Here is an 18,279-nt window from a genome sequence, read left to right as displayed (position 1 = left end):
ATAATTGGAAAGTTATAAGCTGCATAGAAAGTGTTTTCTACTGATGATACCAAGCATAGGACAGCCCTGCCATAGCTGCATATTGTGGCTACTGACAAATGGGTGCCAACTGACTTGGCTATTTGATGTTCGGGTTTACATGACTGAGACCCAGGAAGAACTCACTATGTGTTTGCTAACTATAGAGAACAGACACTTCTTCTCAATATACTGATCCTAAAAGCCTACAGGCAGAAATTATCCCTTGATCCTAAAGCCAAATTTTGCTTTACAAAACATGCAAACTACTCCTTATATGATAACTGGAAAAAAAATGCTTGGTAACTAGGAAGGAGAGTGGAGATTAAATGAGAATTGATAAAATGTCGTACTTCGAGAAAATAAATAAAAGCAGGACTTGTCAATGCCAAAGGACTAGTAAAATAATGCCTCATGTGAAGGCTGGAACAAACACACAAAAAATATTAATTTCTACTCTGCAATTGAGTAATTTCTATAAGCCCCAATTCAAATTCTTCTATGGGCTCTCGAGGGCTCTAATTTGTAAGAATCCATGTTTACCACAGTGTTGTGCTGCAAAGTTGTAGTCTTGTTTGCTCTCCATGAGAAAACAGCTCCATAAAATATCATCAGGCTTGCAAACAAGACCCATTACTTTTATTTTTTTTCTTTCCGTTCAAACCATATGCTAAACTAACTAAAAGAAGAGAGAGAGAGAGAGAGAGAGAGAGAGAGACAGAGAAAAGGGAAACCTTCATCCTCTCCTTTCTTCTCAGTAGAAATGTTGCTGGTGTATGACATAAGAGTTACTACTGTTGCAGTTAGTAAACCTAAAAAAAAATTTCCCATGTAACTAATATTCAGGCCACACACAATTGAAAAAGGTTACAAGAAACTTCCAGGATTTTGAAATTGTAAACTCAAAATCAGCACACAATGCATACCATCCAGAGGGAATGAGCTCTGGGCTTTGGGCTTGCCTTTAAAAACCCTTTGCTTTTCATCCAATTATGCTAGCACAGTAAGGGGAAACAAAAGAAAGTCAGAAAATATTTCCATTTTAAACGTTGGTTGCATTCTGGTGAGATCAGTTAATTAATTTTCAACAAGATGAATCAAATGGTTTTCTAGATCCTAGAAATGAAATTATTCAGCTTACTTACACAGGGACTTCATTGACTACCTAAATTCTCAGTAATTTCAAGTGTCAATGAAGCTTCAGATCATCTTAATAGAGAAGGGACCCCTGCCATTAGGAACTGAGATAAAATCAGAATGCTCACTACAGGAATGCTAGGAAGTATTATTTATTCACTTGGCAGAAAGTCATACTGGATTTTCAAAAATATATCTTCTAAAAGAAACACAGAGAACTACTACTTTCCTTCTTGTTATATGAGCAAATTGGGATGGGATATCCAGAATACGGGTGGCTCAAGTGGCTAGGCTTAGCATCTTGCTAGGTTAAGAAGCACTTTAGACATTTCCACAAGAAGAAAAGTTTGTAGTAAAAGAGGAGCTCCGTTCTCTAGTTGACAACCCTAGAAAAAAATTAACCATACCAAGTAAATCTATTCTCATAAAACGAAGACCTTTTATCCCACAGTAAATCCATCACAGAAATAAACACTCTAACTTAATTGTAAAAGATTTAATGATATGAAATGAATCTTTGAAAATCCTGTAAGACAAACCTTAAAAGCCAAATAGAATATAAACTACGATAAGAAACAGTTTCTTCAACAACTTAGAAAGGAGTATTTTATGAAAACCTATCATCCCATTTTCATTTTTGGACACTGTCCTAACAACCAAGAACAATAAAAGACCACAAATTGTTAGAATTAAGTCACCAATATTATGGTACATCTAACAAAAAAATTTGGGCTGGGGGGGATCACAAATGAAAAAAAAATTTAAGGAACAAACATAAATTCATGGAGAACATGACCACCTCAGGAAAACCAAGCCCAGACATTAATTACTCAGTCAACACTCTGTCTTATCAGATGAAAAGATTATCTTAATTTTTAGGGAAAAACGTTTCAACTAGTCTCTAAGAAGCTCAAGAAATAGTAGTAAATACTTTTAATAAGGCGAAATTGCCCACCACTTCTCTCCTGTCCTAATTAGAACTGTGAGGCAACATTATGGTTCGTAGGTCACTGACAGTTCTTACTCAATTTGTTAGCACTAGCAACTCATGTTCTAAAATAAAAATATGTCCTTAAAAATGAAAAATGTAACGAGGTGCCTTTCTGCTTCCTCCCCAGTATAAATTTCTGAGCACACTCAAGTAGCAGGACATGTTTACTGTTTTGTTTGCAAGACTTGTGAGTCAAACTCAAACCTGCTTAAATTAATTCATTTACAATACATTATTTTCTTTACAGATCTAATGCAAACACCAAGTAGAGACTTCAGATGTGTTCTAATCTACAAAAAGAAAACACGTTTCAAGAGAAAACTGGCCCAAACAATTATTCCCAACAAATCAACCAATGCTGAGAAATTTATAAGAGCAAAGTTTGACCGGTGTTTACCATGAAAGTAAACCCATCTACCTGCTCTAAATGTACCGTGTAGGATTCCCCAGGCTGACCTCTAACTAGGGAGTAAGTCCCTGCAACAAACTACACTCCTTCACACGGGAGCCCCTAAGCAACCAGCGGCGGCTTTTTGCCTCCCCCCTCTCTTTATTATCTCTCTTTGAAGGATGAGGGCCGAAATCAGGTTTTGCCTTTATTTTCCTTTCTTTAATGCCAAGATTATTCAGGAAATGGAAGGTAAATACTAATAGACCCATATACAAGAAACTGCCAACATTTCTGACTGTGTTTCTAGGACTTTGAGAAAAGGAAAGATCTTAATTTAGTAGTTTAGGAGGCTGGGAGGATTGTAGGAGATACTAAAAGGGCTCACATTAGCACCCCAGAGCGTAGCAAAGACTCCCTGGGCTTAGGTGAAACACTTCACAAGAAGGAAGTCCCCAGGAGGGTTCCAGATGTAGGACAGCCTTTCCTACAGATCTGTACTGAGTTGTTTTAGGATCCCTCAGAATGTGCTCTTGGACAGGAATACCTAGATCTTCTAAAAATGCAAATTGCTGCTCTGTGCCCTTGGTTAAAAGGCGGCATTTTTTAGGAGAAACTTACCGCATATCCCCGTAAGGTCCGGAGTAGTTCTCCATCCAAGGTCCCATTTCACTTTTGACGCAACTGGGCCCGGGATAGGGTACTCTGTTCACAACTCCACCGGGGTACCACATTTCGGAAGCAGAGAAGTCACTCTCCTGGCTTGCCAGCCCCTGAGGGGGCCGAGTGTAGCTATAGGGGGCTACAGGCCCGGCCTCACTTGGGCTGTTGCTGCCGCCACCGCCTCCCTGCCCATATAATTGGCCTTCTTCAGCAGTGAAGAGGGTGTGCCAGGAAGAAGAGGAGGTGGCTGGGGGCGATCCAGTGCTGGGTCCGGCTACACTCCCCCCATGTAGGCTAGCCAAGTCGCCATAGCGGCAATGAGCCGCCGCCGCCGCAGCCCAGGCGTTGCCATAGTCCAGCGGGTTCTCCAGCTTGATGCGGGCGTGTGGATGGGTAGGGGGCTGGGGGTGCGGCGGCCCGGACAGAGCCAGCGGAAAGTTGTAGTAGTCGCGATTCTGGTATGCTGCTGCCTCTTCCACTGCTCCAGACTTATACAGAGACAGAGTGGACGGGATCTCAAGTGTCCCAGTGCTACCTGCTTCACTGCTGCCAGAGCAGCCCAGGCTCTCACCTTCCAACCCTTTGGCGTAACCTCCCTTGAAAGAGGAATACTCAGCCGTCTCTTCAGTGCCTTTGCCGGGGCCTTCGTCCAGGGAAAGACCTTTGCATTCGGCCAGTGGCGCGCAAGGAGTGGGACGCACAGCGGGCGGACCTCCCAGGAGCGAAGCGTACATGCAGTCTCCCCGAAGCTGTTCCCCTGGACTCAGATGTTCCAGTGCCTCCACACCCAATCCCATGGACACAGACACTGCTTTACACAACTCCTTGGCACTGTCAGATATGGTCGAATTGCCCCCTAGGTAACTCTCCTTGGAGGAAGAGGGAACCCCAGTGGCCTCCCTTGCTCTCGCGCTATTGCCGCTGCCTTGGGATATTACCTCCTGCTGCTGTTGTTGCTGTTGCTGCTGCTGTTGCTGCTGCTGTTGCTGAAGAAGTTGCATGGTGCTAGCCTCGCTCAGGATGTCTTTAATGTCGGCGGAGCAGCTGCCTAAGCCTGGGAAAGTGGGGCCCAGCAGGGACAACGTGGATGGGGCAGCTGAGTCATCCTCATCTGGAGGAGCTGGTGGCTGCTGCGGCAGCCCCTTGCCAGGAGCTGTGGCAGCCCCAGGTTCTGGGAGGCAACCACTCTCAGGGTGGCCCTCTGAGGCTGACTGCTGCTGTGAAGGCTGCTGTTCCTCCTCCAGGACCAGGTAGCCTGTAGGGCCTCTGATGTGGGCTTGGGGAGAGCCATCCTCACCGTGCTGCTGCTGCTGCTGCCGCCTCCTGGGGCTAGTCTCCTGCCTCTGCTGTAAACAGGCTCCCGGAGGTGCAATGCTAGAGGCCTCAGGGTGCCTAGGACGAGGGTTCTGGATCGCTTCGCGCACATTCTGGAACAGATTCTGGAAAGCTCCTCGATAGGTCTTGGACGGGGGCCGCGGGTAGACCCTTCCTAAACCTAACTGCACCTCCATCCTTGAGCTTCTCTGTATCGTCCACCGAATTCTCTTATCCTGCCTCCTTGTCTCTTGCTATGAAGAGTTCTACTGACTGATGATGTAGTAGCTGAAGCTAGCTGCCCACCTGCGGGAAGATCTGGGAAAGAAAAAAACTTGCAGGAGGGGGAAAACGCGCCCAGATAGCCTCAAAGTCTCCTGTAAAGGAAGGCACGCGCAACACAAGATCTACGCTGCTAGTTTCACAGTTTGTCCCTAAATACTTGAAGAACTGATTAAAAGATGCTCAAAGCTTGACGGGGTGGGGGCGGGGGAGGAAAATCCTCTGCCTTCCACATTCAATGTACACTGAAGCAGGTGCAAATACGAATTGGGCTATTTTCTTTTTGTTTTCTTTTAGCTTTTGTTTTGCTTTCAACTACTGAAGCCCTGACTGCCTCTTCATCTTTTGATTTCTAGCTCCACACACAGGGTGAGGGGCTGACAAGAGGAGGTGCAGGAGGAGAACCTGGAATCTGGGACTCCCCAGGCGTGCTGTTGCTCCTCAGTCTCTGGGCTTCCAAAAGCCTTCCTTGCAATGTGCAACAAGCTTGCCTGCTTTCAGCCAAAGGGAGTTACCTCTGTCCAAACTGGCTGGCAAAGCTTGGGGTGTCGGGGAGAGGGTTGGCCAGGAAGCCTGCCTAGTCAGCTCCTGGAGAGGGGACCCGGGAGGGGGTAGGGGGTAAAGGGGAGAAGGACAAAGGCAGCCTTAGTCCTACCCGACACTTTCTTCGCTTCCTCTGAGTCTCCCGCAGCTTTTAGAAACTTCACCGAAGAGGAAAAGGGCAGCTCCGAGGAGGCGGCTTAGAAGCCGCCGCAGCGCTGCAACAGGCGTGGGCTGTAGCTGTGCAGGGGCTGGCTTTGTGCGTCCCTTCAGCTTCTGTATAGCACTGGGGTGGCTAGCTCAGTCTTTTCCCCTCTGATGTCCTCTCAGCTTCCAGGTTTACTCTGGACCCTCTGGTTCTCCCAGCAGGCTGGCTCCCAGGGATCTCCCAGCGGGCGCTGGGCGGTGGAAAGCAAATGCAACAGTTTGCGAGTCCGTCCCGCCCCCGCGGGCCGGCCTCCCTGCCTTCCCACCTCCTTTCTCTCTCCCCTCCCCTGGCGTCTCCTCCCCTTTCCTTTTCTCTCCTCCCCTCACTGTAAGCTTGCGCTGGGCTGGGTGGCTTTAGAGAAAGAAGTACTGGATTAGTGTGGGTGAAGGTTGGAATTACTCTCTGCAGCCTCTGAGGACCCCTCTTCTCTAAATATCCCTTGTTCTTCGGAAACAGGCTCCAGAGCAGAAGCTTTAACTTGGAGCGATTTTTAACAGACAAGTCTAAGGGCTTTCCAGAAGACTACCACAGGCCAGATTTCATTCCTAAACACATTCCCAAAACAGATTTTTGGAGATGGGAGAGGGAGGAAGGGGCACTAGAAATACCAGCTACCAATAGCTGTCAGGGCTTTTTTTTATTTTTTATTTTTTTTTTTATTTTTTTTACAGGGTCCACCAGGACAAGCAGAAGGGGGAGTTCCAACAAATTAAAGAACAAGCTGCAGCCAAGCCAATTCTTGCTGAAACCTTTGCAATTCCCCAATAGGGTAGATAGGAATTCTTGACACCATTCCATTTGCTCTGGGAATTCTGGGCCCAAGAAACCAGCGGCCATTCCTACTTTACTTTCTACCCTTCTTCCCATTGAGAATTACTTGTAACTGACACTTTTTACTTCTCCAGACTTGCAAAGGCAAAAATCACTCAGGCAAGTGTGCTAATACAAATATCCAAAACACTTGTCATGCACACATGAACCTTTGATTTTGTCCAAAGCTTTGTATAGAAGCCTCTGGATTTCCAAATTGTTCTTGAAAACTCCTTAGAGAAATCACAGAGGGCTATTCTTTCTTTTGATGAACAGGTAACAGTGAAGATGATATAGGATACTCTAACTGTAAAGGCCAGTTGAGCAAAAGAAAGGTGGAGGATAGACCTATACAGGTTTCCTTACGCAAAGGCTGTAGTACCTTCACGCATAAATAGCTTATACTTCTGGATCTGTCCCAGCAGCTGTCCCAGCAGGCACATGGAGTTTGTTTTGTGAGACTTAAAATGTATTTATTTGTTTTTATTTTTGGTTTGTCATGATTTTATCTTTCTTTTGAGGCAAGGTTTTATTTAGTACCCCCAGACAAACCTTGAAGTCATGATCTTTTTGAAACAGCTTCCCAAATTCTGGGGTTGGTGGACTATACAACCCCTCCTGACATTTCTGCATTTAAATAAAGGCATTTACAGTGAGGGGGAAGCTTTATCCTTTGTACTGGGAGTTTACCTTGACCCAAGGAGTTAACTGACACCTCAAGGGGGCATAGCATGTATGATCAACTCTATTTTACAGATAAAGAAATGAAGCCAGAGCACTTGTTGTATCCTCCATATTAGCAAAACATAAACTAGCTTTCCATTCTTTTGCTACATTAGTTGTAGTCTCAACAGTTCCAAAGCTCTTGGGAAATGGCCATAAAATAATCTTTTAGAACAAAATGACCTGAGAGTGCTTCCACCTGCCCAGGTGAAAATTATCTGCTGAGAACATAACAGTTGAGGCCTTACTGTGCATACTTTGTTACTTTCTGTTAGTTTCACAAATCATTCCTTAGGGCAAAAAAAAAGGGGAGGTTGTTAAAAGCTGTCAGACTGTAAAATGGCTAATTTTCAGTACTCTAATGTAGCATGCTGAAATGCACAGATACATTGAAGGCTTTATTTGAATAGGCATTACAACCTAACGTGTACCAAAGCTTTTTAAGTATTTCAGTCAAAAGGAATTGAATCAACTGGTAAAATGATAGAATGGAATGAATATATGTCTTAGAGCAGGGTGAACTGTTTTTCTATAGATTGACAGTGAAAGAGAAAGCTAATAGCAGTGAATGAAAAATGTCAAAGAAAAGACAGGGAAATTTGTAGAAACTAGGCTGGTAAAAATTAATGTGAGAAATAACTCACCTTTGAATAAATGAAAGCACAATAAACATTCAAACCCAGGAATGAAATAGTCTGAAGTTTAAGTTGCTTCTCCAGCATCAAACTTGTCTTTGTAGATATCCTCACAGAAAACTGAAGCTGAAAATACCTCCTATCAGAAGACTGTTGTGACAATGAAAAGAGCTACAATGTATACAAAATATTTATGAATAGGGAAAGGTTTCCAAAGTCTGAAGGATCTCTTTTTACACGCAGAAAGACACACACACACACACACACGAATAAAGGACAAAGACAACTAAGGAACTACATCCACAATAGTACCTTTTCACAAGGTCTTTCATTGGCCTACAACTCCAGGTAGGCTAGGATGGTTAGAGAGGCCCTCATGCTTGCTGTGTAAGACTTTTCCAGATTGATTTGTCTTTCCAATCTTTTTCATTTTTAACTTCTAAAGTCAAGCAAACTCTCACCAATTATATCATCATAGGGAAAGTTGACTACTGTGATCATACTGTGGGTATACACATTATTTGAACTTTGCACCCCCATCTCAAATCTTGTTTTCCTACTTTGTTTTATGATCAAGAGAAAAATGGCTGAAGAATATGATAGAAGTTAGTACTTACACAACGTTTTTCTTTTGCTTTCTCCCACTCCTTTTTTCCCCTTGATATATTTTTAGCAGCTGAATAGAATCCATGATGTTCTCCCAGGTCATTTGAGTTCATAGTAAGTATCTCTACAAGTTCAAGGGGCTTTCAGGACAGAACCTTCTGTAGCCTTTGCTCTGGAAAACTAAAACAAGTTAATATTTGAAAATGGTGAATATATGCCTACTCTTATGAGTATTTTCTGAAATATTTTACAAATCTATTTACTTTTCTTAACCTGCTTGCTTCCAATATAGCTCAAAGCACTCTCATTTTCTATCTGGACAAGTCTTCCTTTGCCAATTAGTTCAGTGTCAATCGGAAAATGGATTATAAGTAGCTTTATAAAGATGCAATTTACATGTAATAAACTGAATACATTTAAAGCTGTATATACTGCTAAGTTTTGAAAATTGTTAATATATGTGACTACAGATAATAGTATCTCCATTTAATATACCAAACTAATGTATGCAAAGCATACTTTTGTGCTTATTTGTACTTGTTACTCCATCCCTCCTACACTCCTACTCAGGCAGCAGATGATCTTTCTGTCAGTATAGATTAGTTTGCCCTTTTTCCCCAGGATTTATAGCAATGGAATCATAAAATATGTACTTTTTTGTCCTACATCTTTCACTAAGCATAATGTTTTGATATCCATCCAAACTCTTGTATGGATTATACATAATTCTTTCTTTATCATTAAGTAGTTTTCCATTGTGTTCCTATACCACTACTTATTTAGCCACTCACTTGTTCACAGATAGACATATTCTTTTAGGATAGGGATATTCCTAATAAAGACACTATGAATATTAGCACAAAAATCTTCATCAGGACATATGCTTTAACTTCTCCTAAATAAAATGATACTCAGAAATTGATAGGGTGAGTCACAGGTCAGGTATATGTTTACTTTTGTAAGAAAAGGTCACGCTACTCTGAAATAGTTACACTGATTTGGATTTCAAATTTCACCAACAGTTGATATGGCTGATATACTTAATACTAACATTTTAGTAAAATGAATGAAGGATTCTTACTGAATTTACATTGATTCAATAAATAGTTATGCAAAGTGTTTTTGTATTTCCTTATGCTTCATTTGTTTATTTTTTGTTTTAATTAAAATAAAATTATATAATTTCTTCCCTTTCTTTCTTCCAAACCCCCTTTACTCAGCTTCAAGTCCATTGGTCTTTCTTTAATTATGAGTTTTTACACACATTCACACACACATAAAATGTTTATAAATATATAAATACAACCTGACTATTCTACTTGGATATATACAATTTCACACCACTTAGTATTAGTTAAATAAATGGAGGGCTCATCTCTGGGGAAGGTTAATTCTTCCTCTCTCACTAGTTGCTAGTTCTCATTAGCTGTTTGTCAAGGGGTGGTTCCCCTTGAGATTTTTCCCTTTCGTGTTAGTATGTATACTAGTGTTGTAGTTGTCTGGGTCATGTCTAGGAAACCATATGTCAAAGTGTCATGAGTATAGCTTCTTGGTCATTTTCAGGAGACACAATCTCACATTCCACAAAAGATTTCCTGTTCCCCTGTCTCTTACCATCATTCTGTTCCTTCTTCCATTATATTCTCTGAACCTCATGTGCAGCAGATGTTTTATGCATGTAGCCATTGGGAATGGGTACCCCATGGTTAGTTAACCTCTACATTTTGACCAATTGTGGTTTCCTATAATGGTCTTCATTTACTGCAAAAACATTATTTTTTTTTTTTTTTTGATGAGGGGATAAGAGCTACACTTCTATGTGTGTATAAGGACAAATAGTTTGAATATAGTTAGGAATTATGCTTGCCTACTAAATTAGAGATAACAAGTTTTCTTCTAAAATCAATTTCACTAACCTTGGGTAGGTGGTAAGATTTCCGGTGCCAGAACATTTATTTTTCCTGTTGAGTGGGCCATAAATCCAGTTAAGGAGCCCCTGATTGTTATGAGTCTAAGAAGTTCCAAAAACAATATAAGGTTTTGCTATTGTTTTATGTTGCCTCCCAGAGGTTTAAGATGAAAAGTCTAGCCCTGACTCCTTTCCCCAGAAGTCATCAGTCCCAGGAACTAGGCTATAGGTTACCAATTCTAGGAATTAGAAAACCATGAAATTCTCTAGACAAGGAATAGCCTGGAGGTAACCACAGGAATGGGAAGGTGTCTTATCTCAGGGTTGGGGATCTGTTCTGGGCAGCCCACTGACCTAACATTCCTGAGTTATAGATAGCTCACTCAATGTTAGTTATGTTAGTTAGCCAATCACTCTGTAACACCCTTGCCTTTGCTGAATGTCATCCCATAGTGTAACTGCTAAGTTGGGAATTATGGGTTCTTGCTCAAACCTCAAATAAAAACCCTGCCATGTAGCTATTTGGGGCTCTCTTCTCTGATACACTGTGTTGGTGAAGGTGAAGAGAACAAGCTTAAGCCTGAATAAAGCTCTTTGCACTTTTGTATGTGGTCCAGCTCCTGGTGATCTTTGGAGACCTTAAGGTCTGGGTACAACAAAGATAAATCCCCATTGCTGAAGACAGCATACATTTCAGACACAGGACTCAAAAGATGTAATCTGGATCAGTCTTGAAATCCTCCTCAATTGCAACTACCATTCATGGTACCAAAAGGTATTATGAAAGCTGTCAAGGAAGGGGAGGCATTCCGTAGTCCTTACAAGCTATTACACCTACAAGCTACAACAATGATCAGCATGGAAAATAAAACTAAAAGTGTAATGACAGTATTTATTTATTTATGTATGTATTTAATATGTAGATGAAGACTTTCTTCAATATTTTGCTAATTTTATTTATTTATTTTGCTTTATTTTGTTAATATTTTGAGAATTTCATATATGAATATTCTATTTACACATTTTTATATCCCTCGCTCTTCTCCTCTAACTCTTCCTATCAAAGTTATGACCTATTTTGTTAACCTTATTGCTAGACAGAGAGACAGAGAGACAGAGACAGAGAGACAGAGACAGAGAGACATAACCTGCTGAGTCGATGTTGCTTTTATGTGTATATGTTTAGGGCTGACCACTTTGGATTAGGCACCCTATCATCTAGCATGTTCCCGAAAAAGACTGATTCTGCCTTTCTCAGTAGCCATTAACTGCTTGGAGTTTCTCATACAGGGTTTGGGCCTTCTAAAATTCCTTTTATCCATGTTGTCATGTAAGTTGATGCTTTCATTGTACAGGTGTTGTTCAGGTAACAATATTCTTACAGTTTTATGTACACAGCTTTTTTGAAGCAGATTTCCTGGTTCTCTGGCTCTTACAGTCTTACATTCCTTTTTTCATGATGTTCCTTGAGACTTGGATGCAGGGGTTCTTTTGTAGATACTTAAGTTAGCACTGAGCACCTCATGATCAGTTGTGATTTGCATTTTCTTTTCTGACAGAAGGTTTCTCTGTGTTGCCTTGGCTGTCCTGTACTCCATTTTTAAACCAGGCTGGCCTTGAACTCACAGAGATTAGCCTGCCTCTATCTTTGGAGTGCTGGAATTAAAGGTGTGTGTCACCATGCTCAGCCTGTAATCTGCATTTTTATCTGACAATTTGAGATGATTTTAACTACCAGGCATACATTTCCTCCTATTGAGTGGACCTTAAGACCAATTGGATAGAGGTTGGTAAAGATATAAGTACCACTATTGTATCAACAATATCATCTTTCCATATTGATCATTGTTGTGTTTCATACTCCTTAAAGGTTGGAAGGATTATTGGTTGCTTTTCTCCCCTATAGAACATCTTCAGATACTATGAGAACTATTTTTTAGATAGGATGTTTCCAAGTCAGTTCCAGGTCAATTCCCTGAAGTCTTATGTCCAAAGTGTATTGTGCCTTCAGCAATGAAGTCTTTATTTCAAGTTCCAGTTGGTAACCAGGAGCCGAGCAATAAGCATATATAGTTTTAGTGTGTCTCTTAAACTCTCCCTACCAAAACCTCAAAGGTTTTCCATGCCTGGCACTGGGAATTATTTCAGCTAATCTGTCACTTTTGAGGTGAACATTTTACCCCAAATGGGTTACTTTATTTAAATTATATATATATGATTTAAACATATATATGTTTATCTATTTGTATACATATATATGTATACAAACATATATTTTATATATGTCATATATTATATTTATATTTTAAGGGAACATAAAATAAAAAAAAATTCTATGAACTTTTCAAGCATCTCTAGTGTTATTTATTCCTTTTCCCTGATCTCTTCCTTCATATTACTCTCCTTCCTCTTTAGTTAAAGCTTTCCCCATTTTCCACACTTCCCACTTCATAGCACCAATGTCTTAATTTCTGTCTGTCTAGACAAGTAATTCTCAACCTGTGGGTCATGATCCCTTTGGCAAACCTCTATCTCTATAAAAGAATTTACATTATGATTCATAACAGTAGCAAAATTACATTTATGAAGTGGCAACAAAAATAATTTTATGGTTGGCTGTCACCACAACATCAGGAACTGTATTAAAAGATCTCAGCATTAACAAGGTTGAGAATCACTGCTATAAAGCTACTTCTCCCCACACCACCATGGTCCATTTCTGATTTCTAAGAATATTTCAAGTTATATACTCATATCTAAAGATTGGGAGCTAGGATCAATATATAGGAAATTACATCCATCATTTGTCTTTCTGGGCTTGGGTTATATCACTTAATATAGACTTTTCTAGGTCCATCCATTTACTGGCAAATTTCATGAGTTAATTTTCTTTATATTCAAATAGTGTTCCATTGTGTAGGCACAACATTTTTATTACCCATTCATTAGTTGAAAGATATTTAGGTTACTTCCATTTTCTAGCTATTATGAATACAGCATCAATGGACATGGTTGACCATATATTTGTGGAGTAAGACATAGAGTCTTTGGGCTTATGCCAAGGAGTTGTATATCTGGAACATACATTAGGTATACTTTAGCTTTTTGAGAATTCTCCACAGTGATTTTAATATTTGCTGTAGCTAACAGCAAATATGAGGTCATTGTTCTCTGTACACTTACCTGTCGACATTTGTTGTCAATTGTTTTCTTGATCTTGATCATTTTGATTAGGTTAAGATGAAATTGCTAAGCAAATTTAAGTTGCATTTTCCTAATTGCTAAGGATATATAACACTTCTATTTGGTTGTATGTTTTTATTAGTGCATATTGAGTATATAAAATAATAAATACCACTCTGACATTTTCATATATATAATGTATTTTAAATATGTTCCACACCCCATTATTTTCTCTCTTTCTCTCACTATCACTATCCACCACTGACCTTCATCTTCCAAAATAGACCCTCTTCTAATTTTGTAATTTTTTTTTCTGTCTAGCTTCTATGTATAAAGGAAGAATTGTAATATCTGTCTTCTTAAATTAGGCTTATTTGAGTCACATCGTAATCTCCTATTCTACCCATTTTTACTTGAAATGGCATAATCATTTTTCTTTATGGCTGAATAAAACTCTATTATGTATTTATACTATATTTCCTTTATTTGTTAATCTGTTGATGGAAACAGGGTGACTCTTAGTCTTAACCATGCAACAGTAAAAACAGATGTGTACATATATCTGTTGCAAAGTAATTTAGATTTATTTTAAATACAGACACACACATAAACACAAAAACACACATTCAGAAGTGGTATACTTAGGTTACATGGCAGTTTTAATTTCAGTGGTTTTTAAACAAGTGTCCTTTTAATTATTTTTCTTATAATTTATTTTGGTCATATATTTCACCTTCTCTAGATTCTCTACACCTCTTTATTCATTCAACTACATGTTCTCTCTCTAACAAAACAAAAACAAATTTGAGTTAATTTTGTAAACATTTATACTGTTTTTAATTTTAATCTTTTTTCACCACTTATTCATTATATATCTTGATTGAAGTCTCCTCCCTCAACTCCTCCCAGTCCCACCCTTCCTCTCTCTTCCCCCCATTCCCTTCCCCTAGTCCTATATCACATATTGTCTGATCTCTAAGAATTTTTACTTGGAAATCTGGGTAGAGGCATCCACTATCTTGGGACTCTTATAGTCTATATACCTGCAAAGTCACATTTGCATGGATAGTACTAGGCTTCTATAAGTTTAAAGAGTAACTAGATCCTTAAGACCATACCTTCTATAGCCTTTGAGTTCCTAGGTAGCTGAGTGTGATGAAACAGTTCAGGAGAAAACAAATTTCTAGACATCCCTGTGTGACCATGGTGTCCCAGAGCTGTTCTTCTATGCACACATACACGCAAACATAAACACGTATACCAATTATTAAAAACAAGTTCACTCTTTCATACTCGAGATGGGTATAGCTTGATCAATTCCTACATGCCATTAAGGCATTCTTTTTGTTTGTTTGTTTGAATTTATTTATTTATTTTTTAATATTAGTTACAGTTTGTTAACTTTCTATCCCTGCTGTATCCCACTCCCTCATTCCCTCCCAATCCCACCTTCCCTCCCTCATCTCCTCCCTGCCCCTTTCCAAGTCCACTGATTGGGAGGACTTGGAAAGTCCACTGCCCCTTTCCAAGTCCACTGATTGGGGGGACTTGCCCCTTTCATTTGACCCTGGTTTATCAGGTATCTTCAGGACTGGCTGCAAAGTCCTCCTATGTGGCCTAGCAGGGCTGCTCCTCCCTCGTGGGGGGGGGAGGGGGAAGTTCAAAGAGCCTGCAATTGAGTTCATGTCAGAAATAGTCCCTGTTCCCTTATTAGGGTACCCACTTGCATACTGAGCTACCAGGGGCTACATCTGAGCAGAGGTTCTAGGTTATATCCATACATGGTCCTTGTTTGGAGAAACATTCTTGTAAAAGACCCCTGTGCCCAGATATATTTGGTCCTTGTGGAGCTCCTGTCCTCTCCAGGTCATATTAACTCCTGCTTCTTTTTTATGATTCCCTGCACTCTAAGGCATTTTTCTTAAGAATTCAATGCAAAACGTAAAACGCACAACATTTTTTAATTACACTGCTACCTTCATAATCCATGCTATTTTAGCCTCAATTTTTTAAATGTATTTTTTATTAATTACAGTTTAATCACTTTGTATCCCAGCTGTAGCCCTCTCCTTCATACCAGCCCAACCTCACCTCCGTCTTCTCCTTCCATGCCCCTTCTCAAGTCCACTGATAGGGGAGGTCCTCCTCCCCTTCTTTCTGACCCTAGCCTATCAGGTCTCATCAGGCCTAGCTGCATTGTTTTCCTCTGTGACCTGGTAAGGCTGCACCTTGCTCAGAAGGAGGTGATCCAAGAGCAGGCCACTGAGTTCATGTCAGAGATAGTCCCTGTTCCCATTACTAGGGAACCTAATTGGACCCTGAGCTGCCTTGTGCTACATCTGTTCAGGAGTTCTAGGTTTGTTTGGAGTATCAGTTTCAGAAAAGACCCCTGTGCCTAGATTGCTTTTTGCTCTTCTTGTGGAGCTCCTGTCTTCTCCAGGTCTTTCTATCTCCCCCTTCTTTCATAAGATTCCCTGTACTCTGCCCAAAGATTGGCTATGATTCTCAGCCTCTGCATTGATACCCTGCAGGGTAGAGCTTTTCAGAGGCCCTCTGTGGTAGGCTCCTGTCCTGTTCCCTGTTTTCTCCCTAGGCTCAATTTTATACTCTAGTGTTTGGTAAGATTGCAAGATTCTCAAAACTTTTTGTTTTGATTTTTCCTCCTTTGTCTTACTATAAACCTCACTAAAAGAAGCAAAGGTACCATCAACAAGGCTCAGTGTGTATGACTATCTGATATAAAAGGAAAGAACTGACTACCAAAAGTTGTCCCCTGGCCTCTGCATGTGTGACATTGCATATGTGTGCCTACTCACATCATACACAGGCATAAAAATAAAGAAATACACTTAAAGATAAGCAAAAAATAAAAATTGCTATACCTTGAGTATTAGACTTACTTTAAACTTTATCACACCTTTAAATTCAACATCTTTTTTGAAATTTAAATTTATTTTTAAAATTTATTCACTTTACATCCTGATAGTAACTCCCCTCACTCATCTCATCTTGGTCCCACCTTTCCTCCCTCTTCTCTCCCTATCTCCCTTTCCTAGTCCTCAAAAAGGGAGAGTCCTTCTCCCCTTTCAACTGTCTCCAGGACTGGCTGCATCTTCTTCCTCTGTGGCCTAGCAAGACAGCTTGCCAGTGGGAAGTGATCAAGGAGCAGGTAATAGAGTCCATGTCAGTTTCCCACATGGAAACTGAGCCGTAAAATCTACGTCTTTTATTTTGTCCAAAAGACAATGAAATGACTCCTAATGATATACTATACTTATAGACCAGAGCAGAGTATAATTATCATCAGAGGCTTCATCCATCAACTGTTGGAACAGATGCAGAGACCCACAGTGAAACATAAACTGGAGTTCAGTAAATCTTGTGGAAGAGGGGAAGGAAGGATTGTAAGAGGCAGTGAGGTCAAGAACATCACAAGAAAACCCACAGGGTCAACTAACTTGGGTTCATGGTGGCTCACAAACACTGAACCGACAATCAGGGAACCTGCATGGGTCTGACCTAAACCCTCTACTTACATGCTCCAATTACGTAGCTTGGTTGTCTCATGGGACTTCTAATAGTGGGAGCAGTGGGATTGTCTCTGTGTCTTTTGCCTACTTTTTGAACCCTTTTCCTCCTACTGGGTTATGTTATCTAGCCTTAATATTAGGTGACATGCTTAGTCTTATTGTAACTTGTTAAACCATGTTCTGTTGATATTCCTGGGGGGCCTTTTTTTTTTTTTTCGAGGAGAAGTGGAGAAGGAGTGGACCTGGATGAGAGAGAAGGTGAGGGAGAGATGCTGGGAGGAGTGGAGAGAGGGAGAGCAGCAGTCAAGATGTAACATAAGAGAGAAGAAAAATAAAGAAATTAAACATTCTATAAGTTATATTAACTAGATGAAATGTCATTCTTCACCAGAGAGTAGTAGCACAAATGGAATCTAGTTTATTTCACAATACATTCTCATTCTCATCTGGAAATCCTGAACACAATTTTAATTTTTCTATTTTCACTGAGATTTTTTGCAGTTCATGGACTGCCAGAGTTTAACTCTCTTGCCTTCAGGTTCAAGTCTAAGTTCTATAGCCTACCCTTAAAATTATACCACAGTTATACTGCAGTGACATCCCAATCTCTCTTTGAAATCACTTCTTCCACTAGTTTTTTTTTTTTTCTTGTCAGCCACATCATATTCCTTGGAGATTTCTATGGACATAGCCTATTTTCTGCGACATGATGAACCTTTTGCCACACTTTTCTCTTTTTCTGACAATTTAGTTATCTTTTCAGTAATGACCTAATGTAACTTATCTTTTTTTCTTATTTATTTTATTCACTTTACATCCTTGCAACCACTTCCCTTCTCCCCTCCCAGTACCACCTTCTCTCCTTCCCAACTTTCCTCTCTCCTCTTCACTAGAAAAGGGGAGCTCCCTTTCCAAACCACCCCAGCTTATCAAGTTGCATCAGGACTGAGCTTGTCCTCTTCCCCTGTGGTCTGGCAAGGCAGTTTCCCCAGGAGGAAGTGATCAAAAAGCTAGCAAGTGAGTCTGTGTCCCATGTCTGATGCAGCAGTCCCCACTTCCCTTTCCAGAGTACTCACTTGAAGCCTAAGCTGCCCATCTGTTACATCTTTGTAAGGGCCCTAGGTCCAGTTCATGGTTCTTTGTTGATGCTTCAGTCTCAGCAAACTCCTCTGGGCCCTAGTTAGTTGACTCTGCTGTTTTACTTGTGGAGTAACTTTTGGGACAGTTACTTTTGAGGTGTTTTCTCTTTCCTTCTACTATACCTCAAGACTCATCAACCAATGCTTGGCTGTGAGTCTCAGCATTTCTTTCAAGGAACTGCTGGGTAGAGGCTTTCAGAGAA

The 18,279-nt window shown here is 40.5% G+C and overlaps 1 protein-coding gene across 2 annotated transcripts in view; it reads right to left on the bottom strand.

Annotated features, from left to right (window-relative positions):
* Window positions 1-6,130, bottom strand: part of Ar (androgen receptor) — a 208,926-nt gene extending 202,796 nt beyond the window's left edge. The window contains exon 1 of one of the 2 annotated variants that reach the window (XM_060375668.1): window positions 3,156-6,130. In XM_060375668.1, the coding sequence (XP_060231651.1) occupies window positions 3,156-4,708 (1,553 nt within the window). In that variant the 5' untranslated portion in view covers window positions 4,709-6,130. The remainder of the gene's footprint in view (window positions 1-3,155) is intronic. The other variant, XM_060375667.1, reaches the window with a different exon arrangement.
* Window positions 6,131-18,279: the final 12,149 nt, after the last annotated feature.

This window comes from Meriones unguiculatus, chromosome X, assembly GCF_030254825.1.
Source record: "Meriones unguiculatus strain TT.TT164.6M chromosome X, Bangor_MerUng_6.1, whole genome shotgun sequence".
In the NCBI taxonomy this organism is placed as follows: Eukaryota; Metazoa; Chordata; class Mammalia; order Rodentia; family Muridae; genus Meriones; species Meriones unguiculatus.
Note: the sequence above shows the minus strand (reverse complement) of the source record. Positions and strands in the feature narration are given on the sequence as shown.